The sequence below is a fragment of the Eretmochelys imbricata genome, chromosome 16 (assembly GCF_965152235.1).
Source record: "Eretmochelys imbricata isolate rEreImb1 chromosome 16, rEreImb1.hap1, whole genome shotgun sequence".
NCBI classification, from domain to species: domain Eukaryota; kingdom Metazoa; phylum Chordata; order Testudines; family Cheloniidae; genus Eretmochelys; species Eretmochelys imbricata.
In genome coordinates, this window is record NC_135587.1 from 9,199,918 (window position 1) to 9,220,595 (window position 20,678).

Here is a 20,678-nt window from a genome sequence, read left to right on the forward strand (position 1 = left end):
GATTGGCTGTGGTGGCTTTGGCTTAGTGTATCCAATCCTATATCTTGCTTCGTGGGCCTTCCATTTCCAGTGCTGCCCGTCTCTGAGTCCCCACTGGGGCTTCAGCTGACAACACATCTGTAGAAAATGTCCAGACCTGGATCTCATTGGCTGTTGGAGCTGCTTGGAATTGGTGCTCAGGTGACAGGCAGGGGAAGAAAAGAGAATTTGGGATTAGTTTGGCATCATCGATACATGATCAAAGGTGAACACGGCTGGACAGTAGGTGTTAAGTGGGGCAGGGCGGAGGGGGATGAGGGGTGGGCTTTAACTTTTCCTTCTAGTGAGTGTCATTTTCACAGCAAAACGTTTCGGAACTGGATAAACCGGAGCAGGGGAAATGAGCCAAGAGGAGGAAATCAGAACCCAAACACACACAGGAGGATTGAGGGACTAGTGTGATGGGCTTACGGAGTCTTTTAATTGTAGGTCACCTATTCGAATCCAGCCCAGGTCAATAGCTACTGTGAGTGTTTACCATTGGATGGCTCTTCAGTGACCTATCTGAGGTTTGGGGTCTTCAGTGCTGTTCCTAGAGTATTGACAGGGAATACTATAAAAAGCACCACCATATCTGACACTACGTGGCTCCCTTATGGACTGCGTGCAGCGTGGAGACTGACCTACGCGGAGAAGGGGTCCAAGTTGAGGCGTGCTGACAGGGCCATGTGGGGAAGCGTACACCAGCGCTCCCCAGGCTGAGCCAGTTTGTAGATAAACAGTGACCTTCGGTCACCAGGGCTTTCAGGCTGGTGTCTTTGACTAGCCATAAATCCTCACAGATGAAATAGAAACCCTGCAGTTCGCCTTAGTCCTGGAACAAGCCTGGCAGAGCGATTGCTTTAAATGGACATTTATGTTCCTGCTTCTGAAAATATTTCTCAATCCAATCAGGTTGTAGAAATGAGAGAAATCAGCCCCACCCTGACCAACGGAGAACACCAGCCTGGCCTGGAGAGCCAGGGGCGGGCGGCTTCCATGCCGCGTCTGGCCGCCGAAACTCAGGTGAGGGAGGGAGGCTTTACTGGCAATGGAAAACTTACAGTAAGTCAAGCATTCAACACGTTCTCTCTTCTTGTCCGTGTCATGTTGTTTTTTAAAGTGACTTGTGGGTTGTTTGTTTCTTTAAGAGACACTGATGGAGCTGGGGGCTCAGAAATTTGAGCAGCCTTTGTGCTTTTGATCATTGGGATGCTGTGTACACAGAGCTGTTCCCCAGCTGTCCCCATTCCCGTATACAGGCAGCAAAAAAGAAATCCTGCTCTCTGGGCAAAGCACCTCATTTAATCTGATGTCTGGTAAACTGAAAATGTATGTTCCGATTGACAGGGAGTCACTCTATGGTTTGAAGAGGTGTATTCCATAACCTTGCATATAACATGCCTACGTCACTGCCCTAACTTCATGGTGGGGTATATCCATAGCCCTGGGAATATAATAAGCTGCATGTTTCTTTTTGATGAGCCTGTTTATATATGAAATGTGCTGTAGGCTCTCCCTCACCAGACGGCTGCATTGAAATACGAAGCATTTCCTCCTCCACCCTCCAACTAGGTTTAGCAAGTAGTGCACTGTATGGTGGATTAGTAATATGATGCTTAAGACTTTACTTCCTTTCCTTATCTGATGGAGACTTGCAAGGAAGCCTTGTCATGCGAGGTGGCCTTCAGAGCAACTTTGTGACTACCCCTGTGCACTTCACGGGGCACATAACAGCACGGTTTTCTCAAATCACTTCTGGGCATTTCACATGTGCATTGCTAACGTGTCCTCCAGACACTCTCCGATCACCCCGCTGCCTGTTATGCGTTAGAACATCTCCATCTTGCCATGCTTAGTTGTGTCTCTTTAGCGCAAATTGCCTGATTCATATAATAATGAGTGAGTCACATGTGATTGTGCTGTTCTACAGGTGAGACAGAATGTGGGAGGTGTGCTGAATTCTAGAACTGAAGGGCTCTCATGTATACAGCCACACCTCCAATAGATATGTCCTTCCTTCCTGACTGTCTGTATGCCAGCCAGCTTGGATCAGGACACAAACTGCACCCAGCTCTGCTGTCTGGATCTCTGTGCTACCTTAAGAAAGGAACACCTTTCCCCGAGAACTGTAGGAAATCCTTGGATAAGACTCCATCTCCCAGAATTCTTTGTGTTCTCAGGAAGTCTATTTATTTTGCTTAAAACCAACCACCACCGCCTGCAAGTCCCAAAAGCTGAGCTACCCTGATGGGATAGATTTGTGATAGGTTCTACCAAACCTAAAGCCATTCTTAATGGGAACAATGTCAGTGTACGAACCCTAAAAACAACCCTTCCTTGGGCATTAGTGTTGGGCATTGATCCTTTTCTTCAATGCAATATTTACACTAACTTTATATTTGCATTGCTCTTTTCAGCCTGTAGAATCCCAACAACGCACATTCAGGACTGTGCATGTAAACAGTGGTTGCCAACAAAATCTTTGCCGACGCTTGCAAAGGCAAAACTTTAGATTTTAATGGGGACCACAGTACATGCATCGGATTCCCTCACCCACCAATGAAAAGCAGCTGTGTCTTAGTAGCCATTTCTCACCAGCATCTCTTCCTGGCAAATTTCAGGGGTTAATTCAGAAATCGCATGAGTTTTTTTGATGACCATGGGACACTAAAATAAAGACTAGCCCCTCCAGCAGCACAGCATTCCCAGCAGCACCCTGCTCCAGTTTAATACACTGATTCACAGGGAAAGGAGTCACCTGTAGCACTTAGGCAGTCCTTGGAAAACTGCAGACCCAGTACTGACCAATCCCAGCCTTGCTTAACTGATGAGAACTGACAAAATCAGTCCCAGGTTGAAAAGCCCCATGACCCACAGATAGCCCTCCAGCAGAACAGATAAAATCTGCCAGACTGCTCCGGGGCTCTCCCTTACACCCATCACTTTCCCTCAGGAGACTCCTTCAACTTCTTCTATAGTTTGTTTGTTTTTTTAAACAAAACAAATCGATTCCTCCATTTGCCCAACAAAGAGTTACAGATGAAGACTGTGAGCAAATAGGGGCACGGGAGAGAGGTCATTAATGAAGCCAGGGAGTGAATTTCTTGCTCAGGAGAAGCATGTTGCAGGTTGCCCACAATGAAGCGCACACCTGCCCTGCATTAATGCTGTCACTTATTTATGAATCAGGCCTACGGTGTCTGAACAGATCTAACCTCATTTAATGATAAATGTTTTAGTGCTTGTAGCTTCAGCAGAATAACTGATGTCCTTTCTGTGTGTGTTTCCCCTTCTGTACCTTCCACCCTACCCTTTATGTGCTACTTCCGGTTCCTCCCCAAACTTTAATTTCTTTCTAACTTTTGTTAACAATAATTTTTTTTCATTCATCCCCTTTTCTGTTTGCCTGTCACGTCTCTGTCCTTTTGCATTTCCCGTCTTTTATCATTTCACGCTACCGATCTCGCTTCCTCCCTCCCCGTTTGCTTTCTTCCTTTCCTCCGGTCACCTTCCCTCCTGTCTCATCATCTCGTCCGCTGCACATCTGCCGTGATGTCTGACAATGGCTGCTTCAAATATTCTCTCTCATCTTGTCCGAATTGTTTGCAGAGGAGCAAAACACGGTCACCGGGGAGTTACCTAGCAGTATGTAGTTTGCACTAAGTTGTATCCTATTAAATTGTTATTAAGCAATGATTAACCTTCACTAACCCCTCCTCTCCCCCCCACCCCCACTCCTTGTTTGGATTACTTTCTGGTGCTGTAAAGATGCAGCTGCCGTCTCTCTGTACTTCAGTTCATTGTAGTTCCTTTGATCCGTAGTTGCATGCTGCACACTGTGATACCTTGCATTTGTTTATATTGCCTTGTTGGCTAAAAATGTCATAAGTGAAAACAGTAAAGGTTGCTAATGAATGAGAAACTAACGAACCTCTCAAAGGCTATGGTATATTCTCCTCCCGAGCTGGAGGTGTCATTTCCTGCTTGCGTAGGTGTAATCATGCTAGGTTTGATTGAGCTAGCATACCAACAATAGAGCCGGGCTAGCCACCTGAGTACGTCCTAGGGTCCCGGGTGGGATTGTACTCCAGCAGCGAGCCTCTCCTGCCACTCATGCTGCTACATCTACGCTACACTCAGTCAAACCGAGCATGTGCACTGGAAATTACATCTCCAGTTCCAGCACAGATGTACCTTGGGTGTGGGTGTGCAAGTCCAATCAATGGTAATGAGAGCCTCCAGGAGGGAATATACCTGTCTGTGTGGTAGAGGAAGAGAGACTGTTCTAATCTGTCTCCGTTAGTTTCTGGGTGGGGGAGAGGGTTGCACCTGGAACAACTGAAGAATAAGGCCCTAGGAAGGTTTGCTTCCTATGAACTTGGCTTCTTTTTGGAAAATCTTTGCCCCTCCCTGTCGTTTCCTTTGGGCAGAGGTGGGTTATCAGGTTACTTAATCTAAGGTCAGGGGTGGCCAACCTGGGGCTCCGGAGCCTCACGCGGCTCCTTGTCCAGGCACCGACTCCAGGGCTCGAGCTACAGGCGCCAGCTTCCCAATGTGCCGGGGGTGCTCACTGCTCACCCCTGGCTCTGCCCCAGGCCCTGCCCCCACGCCACCCCTTCTGCCCCCTCCCCTGAGCTGGCCATGCCCTAGCTCCTCCCCCCCCCCCCCCCGCAGAGTCTCCTGCGTGCCACAAAACAGCTGATCGGGAGGTGCAGGGAGGGTGGGGGAGGCGCTGATCGGCAGGGCTGCTGACATATTACTGTGGGTCTTTGGCAAGGTACCTTGGTAAATTCTGGCTCCTTCTCAGGCTCAGTTTGGCCACCCCTGATCTAAGGTCTTGATCTCCATTTTTAGGATGGGGGTATTTCCTGCATTCACTTCCTGGCCAAGATCTGTCATTTCCCGTATCTCAGCAGGTCAAATCTGCAGTGTTGCTACCTTACCCCGGCCCCTGAAAAAAGAAATCTCCTTTTTGAATAATAAGTGTGGGGGCCTGGCACCGGAAGGCAGTGTGGAAGAAGGTACAGAGCAGGCAATGGAAAAGGAAACAAATAAGGCGTGAATTATGCTGCGGCCAGTTGTTCGCTCTATTGGTGACTTAAATACAGAGCTGCGTCTTCTTAAGACAGGTACCTCTGCTGAAGGACCTATAAAACGGACAGCTCCAGAGTGGGGAAAGCCCACATCTGAGTTCCAGGAGAGGGCGCTAGAGTGGTGCGGTCCTTTATCCAGCACTTTGTCTGTTTGGGCTGCGTAACCTACCAGTCCCCTGTTCGGAGATCCTCTTCGCCTCCTTTCTCTTCCCCCTTACTTTAAAAATTGTATTAAAGCTAACGTTTAAAAAGTACATAGTACACGGGTTAAGAAAAGAGCGTCTGTACATCTGGGTGTAGTGCTTAGATTATCCACAAATACAAAAAGAAAAGGAGTACTTGTGGCACCTTAGAGACTACTCTGAAACCACAAATACTAAGTTTGTTTTTAAAGTCATAAGATACAAATCGTGCACAATCAGCAATGACCCCAATTTAGGTGAACAAATTTAAGAATACAGTTTAGATATTATCATCTAAGTATTCGGGTCCATCACTCCTGAAAAGCTATACAGAGAGTTGGTTGTGGAAAGCAAATGCAGCCATGAGTGAAGAGTGTCCCTCAGTCACTGAGAAGTGAGCTGTGGCTCACGAAAGCTCATGCTCAAATAAATTGGTTAGTCTCTAAGGTGCCACAAGTCCTCCTTTACTTTTTGCGAATACAGACTAACACGGCTGTTACTCTGAAACCTGAGAATTTAGGGTAGGTTGTCCATTTAGAAAATACTTTCCTCGTGGATTGTATTTCGGTTACTGTCCCCACTGTGTGTCTCATCTACTGCTCACCACTACAAACCTTCACCACTCACCAGAGCCATCTTCCTACCTGGGCAGCGAGTGTGTTAGCCTTCCCACCAATTCCCGTCCCTTTAGACTCGTGACTCAGAATACTCCAAGGTTGCAGCCAGAACTGCCCTGCTCCTCCAACAGGCTGCAGCATCCCAGCACCCTGGAGAGAGTCCTCTTGGGCATCTCTGAATCCCCGGTGCCCAGTCGGTGCCGTCCCAGTGCTTGTGTGTCTGTGAGAGCCCTGCCCCCAGCAGCAACGTTCCACCTGTGAAGCTGACGGGAAGGATCAAGATTTGAGTGAGTTGCTGGGAAGAAAGAATGCGGGGGTTAAAAACTCTGCTCAGATTGCTCCCCTGCATGTGAGATAAGAAACCCCATCACTGACACTACCCACTAGGAAATGAATGGTTTCAGAGTAACAGCCGTGTTAGTCTGTATTCGCAAAAAGAAAAGGAGTACTTGTGGCACCTTAGAGACTAACCAATTTATTTGAGCATGAGCTTTTGTGAGCTACAGCTCACTTCATCGGATGCATACCGTGGAAACTGCAGCAGACTTTATATATACACAGAGAATATGAAACCATACCTCCTCCCACCCCACTGTCCTGCTGGTAATAGCTTATCTAAAGTAATCATCAGGTTAGGCCATTTCCAGCACAAATCCAGGTTTTCTCACCCTCCACCCCCCCACACAAATTCACTCTCCTGCTGGTGATAGCCCATCCAAAGTGACAACTCTTTACACAATGTGCATGATAATCAAGTTAGGCCATTTCCTGCACAAATCCAGGTTCTCTCACTCCCTCACCCCCCTCCAAAAACCCACCCCCATACACACACAAAGTGAGTGAGTTTGTGTGTGTATGGGGGTGGGTTTTTGGAGGGGGGTGAGGGAGTGAGAGAACCTGGATTTGTGCAGGAAATGGCCTAACTTGATTATCATGCACATTGTGTAAAGAGTTGTCACTTTGGATGGGCTATCACCAGCAGGAGAGTGAATTTGTGTGGGGGGGTGGAGGGTGAGAAAACCTGGATTTGTGCTGGAAATGGCCTAACCTGATGATTACTTTAGATAAGCTATTACCAGCAGGACAGTGGGGTGGGAGGAGGTATTGTTTCATATTCTCTGTGTATATATAAAGTCTGCTGCAGTTTCCACGGTATGCATCTGATGAAGTGAGCTGTAGCTCACGAAAGCTCATGCTCAAATAAATTGGTTAGTCTCTAAGGTGCCACAAGTACTCCTTTTCTTTTTAGGAAATGAATGGTGTCTTTAAATTAAAAATAATTGCATACCAGCTAGCCTAATAATGTGCAAATATCAGGGGGCAGCAGACACTCAAACTCTAGTGTAAGCTAACAAAGTAGCACTACCAGTTAAAAAATAACAACCAGAACAACCCCACAAGGGAGTAGATAGAAAGGTTAAAAAGAACAAAGTTAATGCTTTACTAGAGCTGTCATTTTAGGCGCACACAGGGGGAGGGAGCATTCTGTCACGCATATGACCAAAGGGACAGAGAGAAATCCCGAGTCCACATCCATGAGACTTGAGATTGCTGTGCGTAGAAGTCTCATCTCTACCAAGTTCCTTTTGCGTAATCAATAAACACAGTGGAGCCTCTAGAGGGTGGCCAGCATGCTGGCATGTCCATAAAGCAGGGCCACAGAAGAGCTGGAGACAAGCAAAGTGAAAGGAAAGGAAAGAAAAGAAAAGAAAAACAGATTCTTGTCATTTATGGAGCTTTATCAATGGTTGCTGGGCAGGAGACGGGTCTCACGCTGAGCTAGTAGCAGTCAGGATAATGCAAGCAAAGACCATGGCAATGTTGAGAGAGACCAAAACTCAAAGCACACTGCTACCCCTCTCAATGACCTCAGCCCCTGCCCCAGAGCACTACTCAGTACATGTCCTACCGCGGTGCTAAGGGCTCAAGTTCCATTAGAGTTTCAACAGGATTTCCACATTGGTTCTTCATGAAACCAAGAAGTCTGTCTCGTTAGGCCCTCCCAGCATACAGAGTGGTCCTCTTCTCACCGGTCTCCCCTTCAGCCACAAGGTGCCATAAGGACTTCTCGTTGTTTTTGCTGGTACAGACTAACACGGCTACCCCTCTGACACCATTCAGCCTCCTTGTGGCTCTGAACCTGCATCATGATGGATCTGCCTTTTCTCCTGCAGCACCTTGGCCACAGGTGAAATGTTCTGGAGTGGGGAGCTGCTGTTCTTAGAAAGGCAGGGCTGGGGACATGGTGACAGTGGGGGGAGGGGGAGGAGAGTGTAATGAAGTCTACATTGTCTATTGGCAACCCTATATTGCACTTGTGAGACACTTGGAAAGAATATTCTTAATGCTTGGATTGTAAAGGGGGAGGTCACAGAGACCAGGTCTGGCACTGGCGTAGGGACAAGGCTTAACATTGCCTGCAGCAAACATGGATTTGATGCAAAGTTCTTGTCATTTGTTCCCAAGCTGGACCCCGCAGCCCTAGCCCCGCTGCTTCCTCCGGGGGGCTGCAGCCGGGATCGTGTACCACCACCCCGCCACATCCCGGGCTTGGCGGGGGCTGTGCGCCTCAGCCTTGTGACGTCCCAGGCTTGGTGGGACTGCAACCAGGGCCATGCGCCCCAGCCCTGTGGCTTCCATCGGTGGCTGCAGCCAGGCCGTGTGCGCCAGCCCGCAGTGTCCCAGCACTGAGTCCTAGCACAGCTTCCCAGGGCTGTGTGCCCACCCCGTGGCCAGGGCTTGGCAGGGGCTGCAGTGGAGGCTGCACACCCCTGTCCCGCAGCTGGGCCAACGGACTAAGTGAAAGTCCTGAGCCAAAGTCTCCTCCATTAGTGATTTCCATGGGAAATCAGTGGGCTTGCACCAGCCTTACTGAGAGGAGAATTTGGCTCACTAGTTTTAACTTTTTGTTGCAGTTTATTCCCCAGGGAAAGTGGGATATGATAGAGGACGTGTTAGTTACCATTCTACATAATGCAAGAACAAGGGCTTACCCCATGAAATCAATAGGCAGCAGGTTTAAAACCAAACATAAAAAAGTACTTCTTCACACAACACGCAGTCAACTGTGGAAGTTGTTGCCAGGGGATGTTGTGGAGGCCAAAAGTATAACTTGGTTCAAAAAAGAATGAATTAAGTTCATGGAGGACAGGTCCCGCAGTGGCTATTAGCCAAGATGGTCAAGGACGCAACCCCATGCTCTGCATGTCCCTAAACCTCTGACTGCCAGAAGCTGGGACTGGATAACAAGGGATGGATCACTGAATAATTGCCCTGTTCTGTTCATTCCCTCTGAAGAATCTGTCACCGGCCACTGTCAAAAAACAGGCTACTGGGCTAGATGGACCATTCGTCTACCCATTATAGTCATTCTTATGTTCTTACGGAGGCCAACTCACGTATTTGAACTCATACAGAGCAAGTGGCTTCGCCAAGGCCTGAAGTAACAGATTCTTTTAGTCCCAGTCATTTGCTACAGCCGCTGGACAGCATGGCCTGTCTTTCTGCCCCACTTACACATCATTGTGTGTGCCTGCTTATTTCTTTGGTATTGCACTGGGAATGTTGCAGTTTCTGGAATTGCACTGGGTGAAAAAAACATTGGCGTATTATCTTTGCGAAACATTTAGATGTCATGCCTGCCCTGTGATCCTGCTTAGTCCTTTTTGATGACTCACATGAACACTGATGTTAAATTATGTGCATTCATCTATGGATTGTGTTGTCACACAATTCACAGTAAAGCCCAATTCAGGTATCGCCAACTACATTCGTTCCACAAATTTAGCACTAAATGTTTTATTGTGCAACCGCTTCTGTCCTTTCTCGTTCTGTTTGATTAACCTTCTCTGTCTCCCCCCCTCCCCCGCCCCGAAAAATGCTCCCATTCTGGAAGACACCCAATTAACTGCAGTGTGATCTCTGCCCTCTCCCACCTGCTCCCCCTTCCCTCCCTATGCTTTGCAGACCATCCCAGACACCAGCCCCATGAAGCGCTCCATCTCCACGCTGACGCCGCAGCGTCCGCATGCCATGCACCTGTACGAGTATTCCCTGGAGCGCATGCCCCCGGACCAGGCTCATCACCACCATCACCATCGCTGCCATCGACGGAAAGACAAGAAGCAGAAGTTGTTGGACAGGTCACCCAACCAGTTGGCCGATGGGGATGCCGGTAAAGGCTTTTCCTCATTGTCGTCTCTCGTTCACACCACAGAACTGCGATGATCCTCCCAAACCGCCATTCTGCATGCGTTAGGATGAGGGGATGGGGACTTGAGAGAGAGAATGGTGCCCCAGCTCAGTTAGCTTCCTTGAGGCTTTTCCCCGTGGAACAAGGGGAAAGGGGGGGCCTTTATGGCGGGTTTCCCCCACTGCGAGTAATGGTGCCCAGCAGGGAGGCTTACATTATGCGTGCGGGGGGAGTCCCATGTGAGAGGACCCACATGGGACCCCCAGAGTTCTTGAACTTGCTCAGCCCCAAGTTGAATGTTTCTACGATTATTGCAGCCCCAACCCATTACTTTTAAATTTTGGCGGCACATCCAGGTGAGGCGTCTTCCAAGGATAAGAAGCAGGAACGAGGCAGGTCCCAAGAGAGAAAGCTGCACTCCTCCTCTTCCTCTGAAAAACAGCGCTTCTACTCCTGCGACCGCTACGGGAGCCGGGACCGTTCTCAGCCCAAATCAGCTGATCACAGCAGGCCCACCTCGCCCAATGGGGGGCTGGAGCCAGGCCCCCACAGACAGGTGAGGAGATTCAAGGCGGGAGGAGGCCTGAAATCTTCAGTGGGTGCACCCAGGTTAAAAAAAAAATCCGGGTTGGGGGCTGGCTGGGCAATAAGAGATGGAGCCTGGTGCAGAGGGTTGTTGCCATCTGACAGCTCTTTGGAGGTCTTCTGCAAAATGAATTGATGGTCTCAGGCCAGTTCCTACCGAACAGGGGTCCATATCTCAGAATCCACCCTCCCAGTTGGCACCCTTGTTGGCAGTGTCAGGAGAGAGGCCAAGGACTAAGTGGGGCCTGCAATCTGAACTACCTTCTCACGTCTCCTGGGGCAACTGCCCCACCAGGTCGAAGCCCAGGCCGGCTGGCAGGGCAGAATGGGAAGGTTGCACTGCTGATTTTTGTGCTTTCTCTCTCCAGGAGATAGAGATATTAACCCAGCACCTATTGCCGCACTTGGCATAGAGCCAGAAACCACTCCTGGGCGTTATGCAGAAATGGAGTTGTACTAACCACCTAAATCCAGACCACCAGAATACAAGCAAGTACAGTCCAGTGCAGAGAGAGGGAACCCAGAGAACTAAATCCTGCCCTCAGTTACACCTGTGCAACCACTGACTTCAACAGGGGTGACTGAGGGCAGAAGATGGCCTCCAGCATGGTCCCATCTTTGCAGCTGGCAAATTGCATGGAATAGGGGCATTTTCAGCAGCATTCTGAAACAGGAGCTAGGACGGTGCTAAATCCACCCACAAACACATCAACTGTACTGGAGTGGGGAATCAGCTAACATAATGTAAGAAAAAAAGTAGACCTTGGATGGAAGTTGAGGGTGCTCAGCACCTTGCCAGAGTGAGCCCTAAGTGGGTCTCAGAACACAGTCTAGCTCTAGTTCGAGGGAGGAGAAAGTTGTGACCACCCTTAGAAATCTGCCTAGAGCTGCAGTCTGAGTGTGACTGACAGGCCATCTCAGGAGGGCTGACTCGTACTGTCATCTGAACAGACACACATCCCCACAGCAGCGTCACTTGATAAATGGATAGCTCCGAGGGAAGGAAAGCCGGCTGCATTTGCTGTGTGGGTTAGAGACCATGGGATAAAAGTAAGGAAGGTTGAAAAAGAAGCAGAGTCTCTATAATAACTAGTGCCACCCCCAAGATAACAGATCTTTTGCCTTGTTCTGAGCATTCCTCTCTCCTGGTGCATTGTACTTTCACGATTCCTAGGAGTAAAACAGCTTATAATCCCAGAGTCTGGGTGTGGACGGTAACTGAATGCTTAATGCCTCATTCGTCCCCAACGCATTGCTTTGCAACACACACTGGCATACTTAAGGTATAGCATACGCTCTGTAAAATCATTGACTTCTTGGCCTTTTGGCTGAGACCAAGTGTCACAGGGTGCTTCTCAGGCTCCCCTGTGAGCAGTTCTACCCTGCTTTTTTTCATGGTCTCCGAGTCACCACCACCCACGGTCTGTTTTTTTTTAACCTATGTTCCTTTAATCCTCAGTTTCCCAACACGGCAAGACGTAGCATAGGTATACAGCAGGAGGAGCCTTTCACACAGCACACCCTCTGAACTCCTCCCCCTTTACATCCTGTTCCTCCCAAATATGTATCCTCCCCTTTGCTAAGCCAATTACCTCATTAGCTCTGCAATTGCCACCAAGTGGCAGTAATCCCCCTCTTCCTCACTAAGTAACAAGTTGCTTGGTTCCAGTTAAGCCAACAGACTTCTCTGTACTGTAGAAACCTCAGTGATCAGGTGCTCCAGCCAGTCATGCCACGGGAAATATCTGTTTGGTGTCTGACACATTCAGGCCCTGCTCAGGCACAGGGGTGGATTCAGTGATCAACTAAGTCTTTTCAATCTCCAGCTACTACGATCCTATTTCATACTCAGCTGCTCTGCAGATGAATTTTCTTTCTGATCCTGCTGTTCCTCCTTGAGAGAAGGGAAGATGATGATTACTTCTGTTGTTGTTAGTGGGGTAGCTGGACCTCTCCTCTTCTATGTGTATATACTAGCGCATTAAATGCAATGCACACTTTAATTATAAAACAAAGAGGTTCCCCTAAGTTAATAATCCTTCAGTGTTGGAGCTCCAATGACATCTTATTACCCCATCCCCACTACTCCGTTGATTGTTTGTTAGCTCAGTGTGTCTCTTTAAAAACAAATGCCAGAGTTGATTTAGGAAGGACGGATGAAGAATGTCATTCCAATGTCCATGTATGTTCTCCATACAGGATAGCATTAAAAAGGCCCCCCAAGCGATGCATGTCAGTTGACTCACACGGGACCTGTTAATATGTCCCTTTGGTCACACACAGATTTTTTTTTTTTTTTAATAAACAGTGCAGTCAGTATAGACTCAGCTCCACCCTAATGAGCTCAGGATGTTTGCCCTGATGAGGGGCCTGTGAGAAGCTCGGTTGGGCTGGTTCCTGCGTTGTTGTAACCTACCTGTTAACGCTCAAGGGTCTTCTTCTTTTTCTTCTATTTCTATGTGTTAGCTCTTCCCTTCCCTTGGGGACACTACCTTTAACCAGGAGCCAGGCCTGGCTTAGCAAATTTTGCCAGACCTGGGAAGCACTTTGTCTAAACACCTCAAAAAGTATCTGATTTCTGGCCCTCCCTGCTTCAAAATAAAATAAAATAAATTAGCTGACTCCTATTCCCCTCACTCTCCCCTGACTCAACATTAATGGAATGAACAACGCAATCTCTGTTTGCCCAAGTCTGCTAGTTTGAAGGTCACTTGAGCAGTACACAGTATTTGTCCTGATGTTGGCTAGCTCCGGCAGACTGGGTCCCAGAAGCCACCGCTGCTTCTGGAGGTGGTGATGTTGACTGTAATTTGGCATCTCAGGAACCATTCTGCCTCCGTTCTCCCTCTGTGGCAAGAGAGAACAACTTTTCTCCATCTTTTTTATGGCAGCCTTTCAAGTATTTGAAGACTGCTATCATGTCCCCTCGTAATCTCCTCTTTTCCAAACCAAACATACCCAGTTCCTTCAGCCTTTGTTTATATGACTTGCATTCCATCCCTCTGATCATCTGTGTCGCTCGCCTCTGGATTCTTTAATGTGTAGAAAGGATGTGGAGAAACTAGAGTGACCAAAACTAGATACAGTACTCCAGCTGAGGCCCAACCAGCGCCGAGTAGAGCAATACAATCACCCTCCGAGACTTGCATGCTATGCCTCTGTTAATGCAACCTGAAATTGCATTTGCTTCTTTTGCAACAGCATTGCATTGTTGACTCATGTTGAGGTTGTGATCCACCACAACTTCCAGATCCTTCTCAGCAGTGCTGTCACCAAACCAGTTATCCCCCATTCTGTATTTGTGCATTTGGTTTTTCTTCCCTCAGTGTAGCACCTCACATTTGTCTTTGTTGAATTTTGTGGTCTGTAGCCCAGTTCTCCAATTTATCAAGATCCCTCTGAATTTTAGCTCTGTCCTCCAAAGTGTTGGCAACCGTTCCTAGCTTTATCTCATCTGCACATTTGATCAGTACACTCTCTATTCCTACATCCAAGGAATATATATATATATATATATATATATATATATATATATATAGAAGAGCTTCATTTCCAAAGTTAAGGGTGCTGTCAGGTTGTTTCAACCAAACAAGAAATAAATGTTTGTAAAAATACTTCAGAAAATTCATATTCTTGCAAATAAACAGCAACACAAGGGCCTGACTCTCCTTTCCTCCCACCAATTTTACGCTAGCATAACTCTGCTGATTTCTACAAAGTGACTCAGGGTCTGTAAGAGCATAATTTCACCAACAATGTGAAACTGACCTGTGTACTCTGCCATCCAACTTGAGACCCCAAAAAGTAAACGCACAGCATAAATAGTGAAAAGTAAATAGATTTTTAAGTGTTCTCTTTAATGATCCCAGTTGTTTTAGAGTCAAGCTGGTCAAAACATTTTCATCTTTTTGTGTGTGTGTGTGTGTGTGATGAAAAATGGCTTTTTTAATTCAACAGAAATATGCATCGCACTACGAAAAATCCAAAATATTTTCAGTTTTCAACAGAAAATCAAAACATCGACAATATTCAGTTGTCAAAAACCTGAAAAAGACTGCAAAATGTTAAAAAAAAAATATGAAAGATTTTAGGGGTTTTTTTCCAATTTGTTTTGCGGAAAATAATAAACCTTTTCCTACTGAATAGCTCAGGTAAGGAGCTGGGAAAGAATATGATTGGTTTGTATGCCTTTTCTCTGACAATGTCCCTTTCTGTTGGAGCCGTCTGCTGGTTTGCGTCCTACTAACGCTCTGATTGTTTCTGTTCTGATTATCGCTCACGGCACTTTTCCAGCTCTTTACATCTCTGTTTTAATTGCTTCTCTATAACCTCCTTCCCCTGACTGTGCTTGTCTAAACTCTCTTTTTTTCGTTTTTTTCTCTCCTCTTGTGATTTGTCTCTCCCTCCTGTCGCTTGTCCTTCTGTTTTTTACCCGCGTGCCTTTGTGTCTGTCTGGTGTTTCCTTTTTTATTTTTGATTTGCTGTGTTCCAATTTTCATGTAGGGTAGTGGTTCAGTTAATGGGAGCCCCTTGCTGTCGACATCTGGTGCTAGCACCCCGTGCCGTGGGCGGAGGCAGCTCCCGCAGACTCCGCTGACCCCCCGCCCCAGCATCACTTACAAGACCGCCAACTCCTCACCCGTGCACTTCACCAGTTTCCAAACCAGCCTGCCCACTTTCTCCCCGGGACGCCTGAGCCGAGGTTTGTCTGAGCATAATGCGTTACTGCATGGGGACTCTCAGAACCACTCTCGCTCCCCGGTGGCCCGCATTGGTTCTGACCCCTACCTTGGACACCGCGACGACAGTGACAGCCCGTACCGTGTGCCCGAGGACACGCTCACCTTTGAGGAGGCTGTCGCCACCAATTCAGGAAGGTCCTCAAGGACTTCTTATGTCTCATCCTTGACGTCCCAGTCTCACCAAATCCGCAGGGTTCCCAACGGCTACCACTACACATTGGGCCTCAGCACAGGCCCTGGGACATGCGCCAGAGCACGTAGCTATTACCATGAAGCCGATGAGGACGACTGGTGCTAGCACAAAGGCAAAGCCCTTGCCGGTGTACGCGTTTGGAATCGATGAGTTTTATCATCTGGATGGCTGTGTGCTCAGACACACATGATGACCGGGGTCACGGGGGCGGGGGGTGGGGGGGGAGAAGAAACAGCCGCTGGCGAGAACTACTCCAAACCCGACGCCATCTGAGACGCTCGTTCAGCCTCTGTCTTTTCTTTCTATCTTCTTTTTTCCCCCCTTTTGCACTAGACAAAATAAATAAATAATTGAAGATCATTATTGTGGAGGGGGAGTGCTTTCTCTCTCTCTCTCTCTCTCTCACCTGCCTACTGCCTTGTCTAGTTAAATGACATATACCAGATGCCAAATCTGCAATGTATGCACAGAGCTGTGCGAAGGTCTGAACTTTTACAGCAGAAAAAGGACTGTCGATCCATAGCTTTTGTTGGGTGGTGGTTTGTTTAATTTCCCGGTCAGAGAGGGGGCCGGGGATGGATATTGACACTCTTGTACAAAATCGAACCTGTATTTTATCTCATTCAAACATTAAGAGGAAGAGAGCTGCCTAATGCACTGGGAAAGGAGAAACCCAGATCAGAACCGGGGACAATCCTTTGATTCAGTGTTCAACAACGGCAGTCATTTTCAATGGAGCCAGTAACAAACCTTCAGGCTGATAAAGCACTGTGTCGTCCGTGACTCTCTGCTTCGACACGCTGCTCTGTGGATTTATTTTATTTTTCCACATCAAGTCCTTCACACTGACACCCAATAAAGCTACTTTGTAAGGACTGTTTCCTTGCTGCTGGGACTTTCGTTTCTGTCTCCCCCATCTCCTATCAACTGCAACATGCCCTCAGTGTTTTGTCTTGTTTACAATATAAGCTTGATTTAGCAAAAAAAAAAGAAGAAAAAAAAAGAAAAGAAAAAGAGCGGGCAGTGGAAAGGAGAAAAGGAATTGGTTTTATATCAAGCTATTAGATAGAACTTTAACTTTTCATTGTGTGCATTTTTGTAAATTGTACAGTAAAAAAAGAAAAAACAAGAAAAAAAAACTTTATTTAGAGAATTAGTCCAGTTGTCATTCCAGGTCCCACTGTTTCTATTGAATGCTCCAGTTGTTCACTACTAAGTGCCTAGCCTTTGAAATCTCTCACAGCGATGATGCTCCCTCTTGCTTCAACGCATCAGAACTTGAGAAAGTGGCGGGGGGGGGGGGGGAGGAAGGGAGAGGAAGAGCCTGTAAGATCTGTTTAGTCTCAGATATCTACTGTGCATACAATGCCACATGTATGTTTTCTGAACAGTGTTTTCAAGTAGCCAGGTTGGAAACTTCAAAGGGGAGGGTAAAAATATTTTTTAAATAATTTTGTTAAGGAGCGGGAGGAGAATGATCAGGGCAAATAAAATCGGCCTTTTCTCGTTGAATAGAATTTCGGATCCTGCAGGAGAAACGCAGGTAAAAGTAACAGCATCAGCAGCAATGCTTTTAAAGAAAAAAGAAAAAAAAAAAAAAGACTTTCACATTGCATGTCTAGTCTTAACTTGGTTGTGAAAGCTCTGGCGTTTCATGGTGCATAGTTCATGTCGAGGGCGGTTGGAGAGAGCCTTGTTATTATTGCCTGTTGAAAAAAAAAATCTGACTCTCAGGGATGAGATTTCTGTATTTTTATGTTAGATCATTTCCTTTTTGTGCGTGAGTGCGGATTTCTGTGTTTGGAGTCTGGGGAGAAGACAATGACAAGAAGGCGGGGGAAAGTGTTAAAGAAAAAGATTGACAGACCTTCCATTGATGGGCTGGAAGAACTGCTATGTGGCCATTGTTGGACGTGCTGCAGTCAGGGGTTTGACATGGCACGTTGGGAAAAGGGTGAGGGAGGAGGAGAAGGAAAACCCAGCAATGCCAAACAACAAAAGAGGCGTTGGTCAGAATGCTGGCAGGGAGTAGGCCTGAGATAGTGACCAAGCCATAGGACACTAAGACTGTAGAATGAGCAGGTACTTGGGAGGAGCAGCAATCCTGATGGGCCCGGTTTTGTTTTGTAGCTAGGTTAGCAGGGGTATCACACGCTTTAGAAAATGGCTCAGAAGGCATCTATCACTATTGGAAAAGTCTACGAAGGGGAGCAGGACAGGTGTCGGGTGGTTGTCCACATCTCCTCTAACCTTTACGTTGAGAAAAATTGAACCTTGTTTTGTTTTAGGAGCTTTGGCCAATCTCATCCCTGGATTCTGCTAAAAGATAACCAACTCATCTCTATTATATCTCCATATATCTGTGCACTTTGAGGAAAGGAAGTGCTTTAGCCGAGAGGTACATTATGGATAATGGATATCATTTTTAATTGTAGGGCTATGCAACAAGATGACACTTAAGGAAACAAATCAAAACAAAACAAACAAAAAGACCTTCATCCCTTCTGTAGCTTTACCTGCTGGATTTCCCTGTTTCAGGCTTCAGCATGATTGTGACCAAATGTTTTATACATTTTCCTTGTATGAAGGCACAAACACTTTCTTTGAAATTTTAAAGAAAACATTACTATTTTACTCCAAGAAGTAAAGGAGGAAAAAAACAGTATGGCTGATCAGTGCATGCAACCATTGTACCCACATTGGAAAGTGAAAGGGAATGTTCTCTCTGTATTAATTTATTTTGTCTTTTCCTCCGCCCCGCCTTTCCCCTTCCTGCATCATTTTAGATATTAAAAGCCACAATCTCATATAAATAAGATGGCTGGAATCTCACAGAAATAGATGGCATTGGATCATTTAAATTCTTATATAGTATAGACCACGAAGAAGAACATTGTTGACTACTTCCCACTCTTCTCTCGGGGGGGGGGGGGTCTCCAAATGACAGTGACAGAAGAGCCTGACCACAGTTGTTCATAGCCCTATTTGCATATTTTTTACAGCCTGTGCGCTGTCTCTTAAACACACCCACAATATTTCCCAGAATTCTCATAGTGAGTTGCCAAACTTGAATTGCACCAACCAGTTTTCTGCATCCAGAACCAGTCTCGTAGTGGCTGTACTTTGAATAAGTAATGTTTGCATGTAAAATATATACATATATATATATATATAAAGTATGTGCATGGAAAATGTTTATCTTCGTACTTTTTTGATACAATGTATTCATCAGTTGTTAATTTTTAATTATATTTGATATAAATTGGGGGTTTGTTGCAAAACTTTATATTTAAAAAACAGTGTTAAAAATTATAAAAGTTCCAACCATGCAACACAACTGGAACTTTACACAAAAAAAAAGAAAAAAAAAAGATTCTGTGATTGCCTAGTTTGCTGCCTGAGTAATATTTATCAGCCAAACTTTGAATTCTGCAGTTGTTTCTACAATTACATTTTGTATGAAGCAAAGTCCTTGAATTAAAATAAAAACTTAGCAAAAAACGTACCGCTCCACAGGTGGTGTGTGCAGTGTGCATGATGAATGGGAGACCAGTATCCCGAGAGCATTGCTCCTTCTAATGTTCTCACTAGGGAAGAGCCATTACTATGAAATTTGCCTTTTCAATATGAGGAGTCCAAGATGCCGGTTACCACTGGTGGAATTTCATAAGGAGCAAGATTGCCTGAACCAATGGCTGGAAGTTGAAGCTAGACAAATTCAGACTGCAAATAAGGCACAAATTGATAACAGTGAGAGTTATTAACCATTAGAACAACGTACCAAGTGTTGTGGTGGATTTTCCCCAAATGGTTTTCTAAGAGATCTGCTCTAGGGATTATTTTGGGGCAGGTCTCTAGCCTGTGCTGTACAGGAGGTCAGACTAGATGGTTACAATGATTCCTTCTGGGTTTGGAATCTGTGCATTGCCTGGACTGAATGCCGTGAGTCATGGACCCTCTCTTTGATTGCGTCCCCCTGCAGACGCTCATTTTTTAAAGGATCTGTTTGTGAATTCGCCTAACTGAACTAAGGTTACAATTCTTGGAGTCCAATGTGCAGCAAAATTGCACTAGTCAGATTGAATGCTGTAAGAAATTGATCTTATCTTTAGTTGTTCCCCACAGATTGACAGATGCACATTTTTACACATGCATGTTACTCTCACGGAGGTGGAGCAGTGTTCTGCATTAACCCCTTAACTGCCGTGCTGAATCCTCTGCTTCCCACAGCCAGCAACAATCTCTGGTGATACTATTTCAAATGTACAGTCCCACTGAAATCAAACAGAGCATCAAGACACAGGAGGTCTGTTTGGCAGTGTAAGAGGTTTACGTCACCTGCCTAATATACAGAGGTAACATGTCGCACTTGTAAAACAGTTAATGAGAGCAGCTTGCATTTCCCTGGAGCTCGGAGCTCATATTTAAGCTGAAGAAAAATCCAAGGAATGTTTGTAAATATAAATGAACATCCGCAACTCGCTTCTTTTGGCCACAGGACAAACTTCCTCCCTCACCACCAGAGAAATTGATGAAATGTTTAAAGCTCCCGGATCAGGATCAGACATTGTGCTCTTTCTGACAAGTCAAAAAGCAGTAAGTCACCTGATCTTATTCCCAGCATTGCAAAAACATTACACCTGCAAAGAAATGCAGAAAGGAGAATCGCTTGCATTTGTCAGTATTCTTTGGAGATCCAGATGTGGGCTTTTTAGGATTCACTCCATCTCTCCTCCCACACTGCCCACCTATTGTTATTTATTATGGGTACTGGTAGCACCTTGAGCCCCCAAATGAGACCAGCACTTAGTGCTAGATGCTGTACATATATAGTAATAAATAGTCCCTGCTCCCAAAATCTTATGATCTCCATTGATAAGACTGACAGTGGAGTGGAAGTGGGAAATTATTTGGTTAGGGTCCTAGCGCAAGTCAATGGGAGGAACAGAACCACCTCTCTTGACTGCTGGCCTGAACCACTTGGCCTCTCCTTAGCAGTCCCAAATGTACAGGCTTTGGGGACAAGGAGAGCTCTGTTCTTCCAGACATGGTC

At 46.3% G+C, this 20,678-nt stretch overlaps 1 protein-coding gene across 1 annotated transcript in view; it reads left to right on the plus strand.

Annotated features, from left to right (window-relative positions):
* Nucleotides 1–15,730, plus strand: part of CACNA1B (calcium voltage-gated channel subunit alpha1 B) — a 475,550-nt gene extending 459,820 nt beyond the window's left edge. Inside the window, exons 47-50 of the mRNA XM_077835554.1 lie at nt 934–1,083; nt 9,880–10,087; nt 10,462–10,661; nt 15,194–15,730. Of these exons, the coding sequence (XP_077691680.1) occupies nt 934–1,083; nt 9,880–10,087; nt 10,462–10,661; nt 15,194–15,730 (1,095 nt within the window). The remainder of the gene's footprint in view (nt 1–933; nt 1,084–9,879; nt 10,088–10,461; nt 10,662–15,193) is intronic.
* The last annotated feature ends 4,948 nt before the right edge of the window (nt 15,731–20,678 follow it).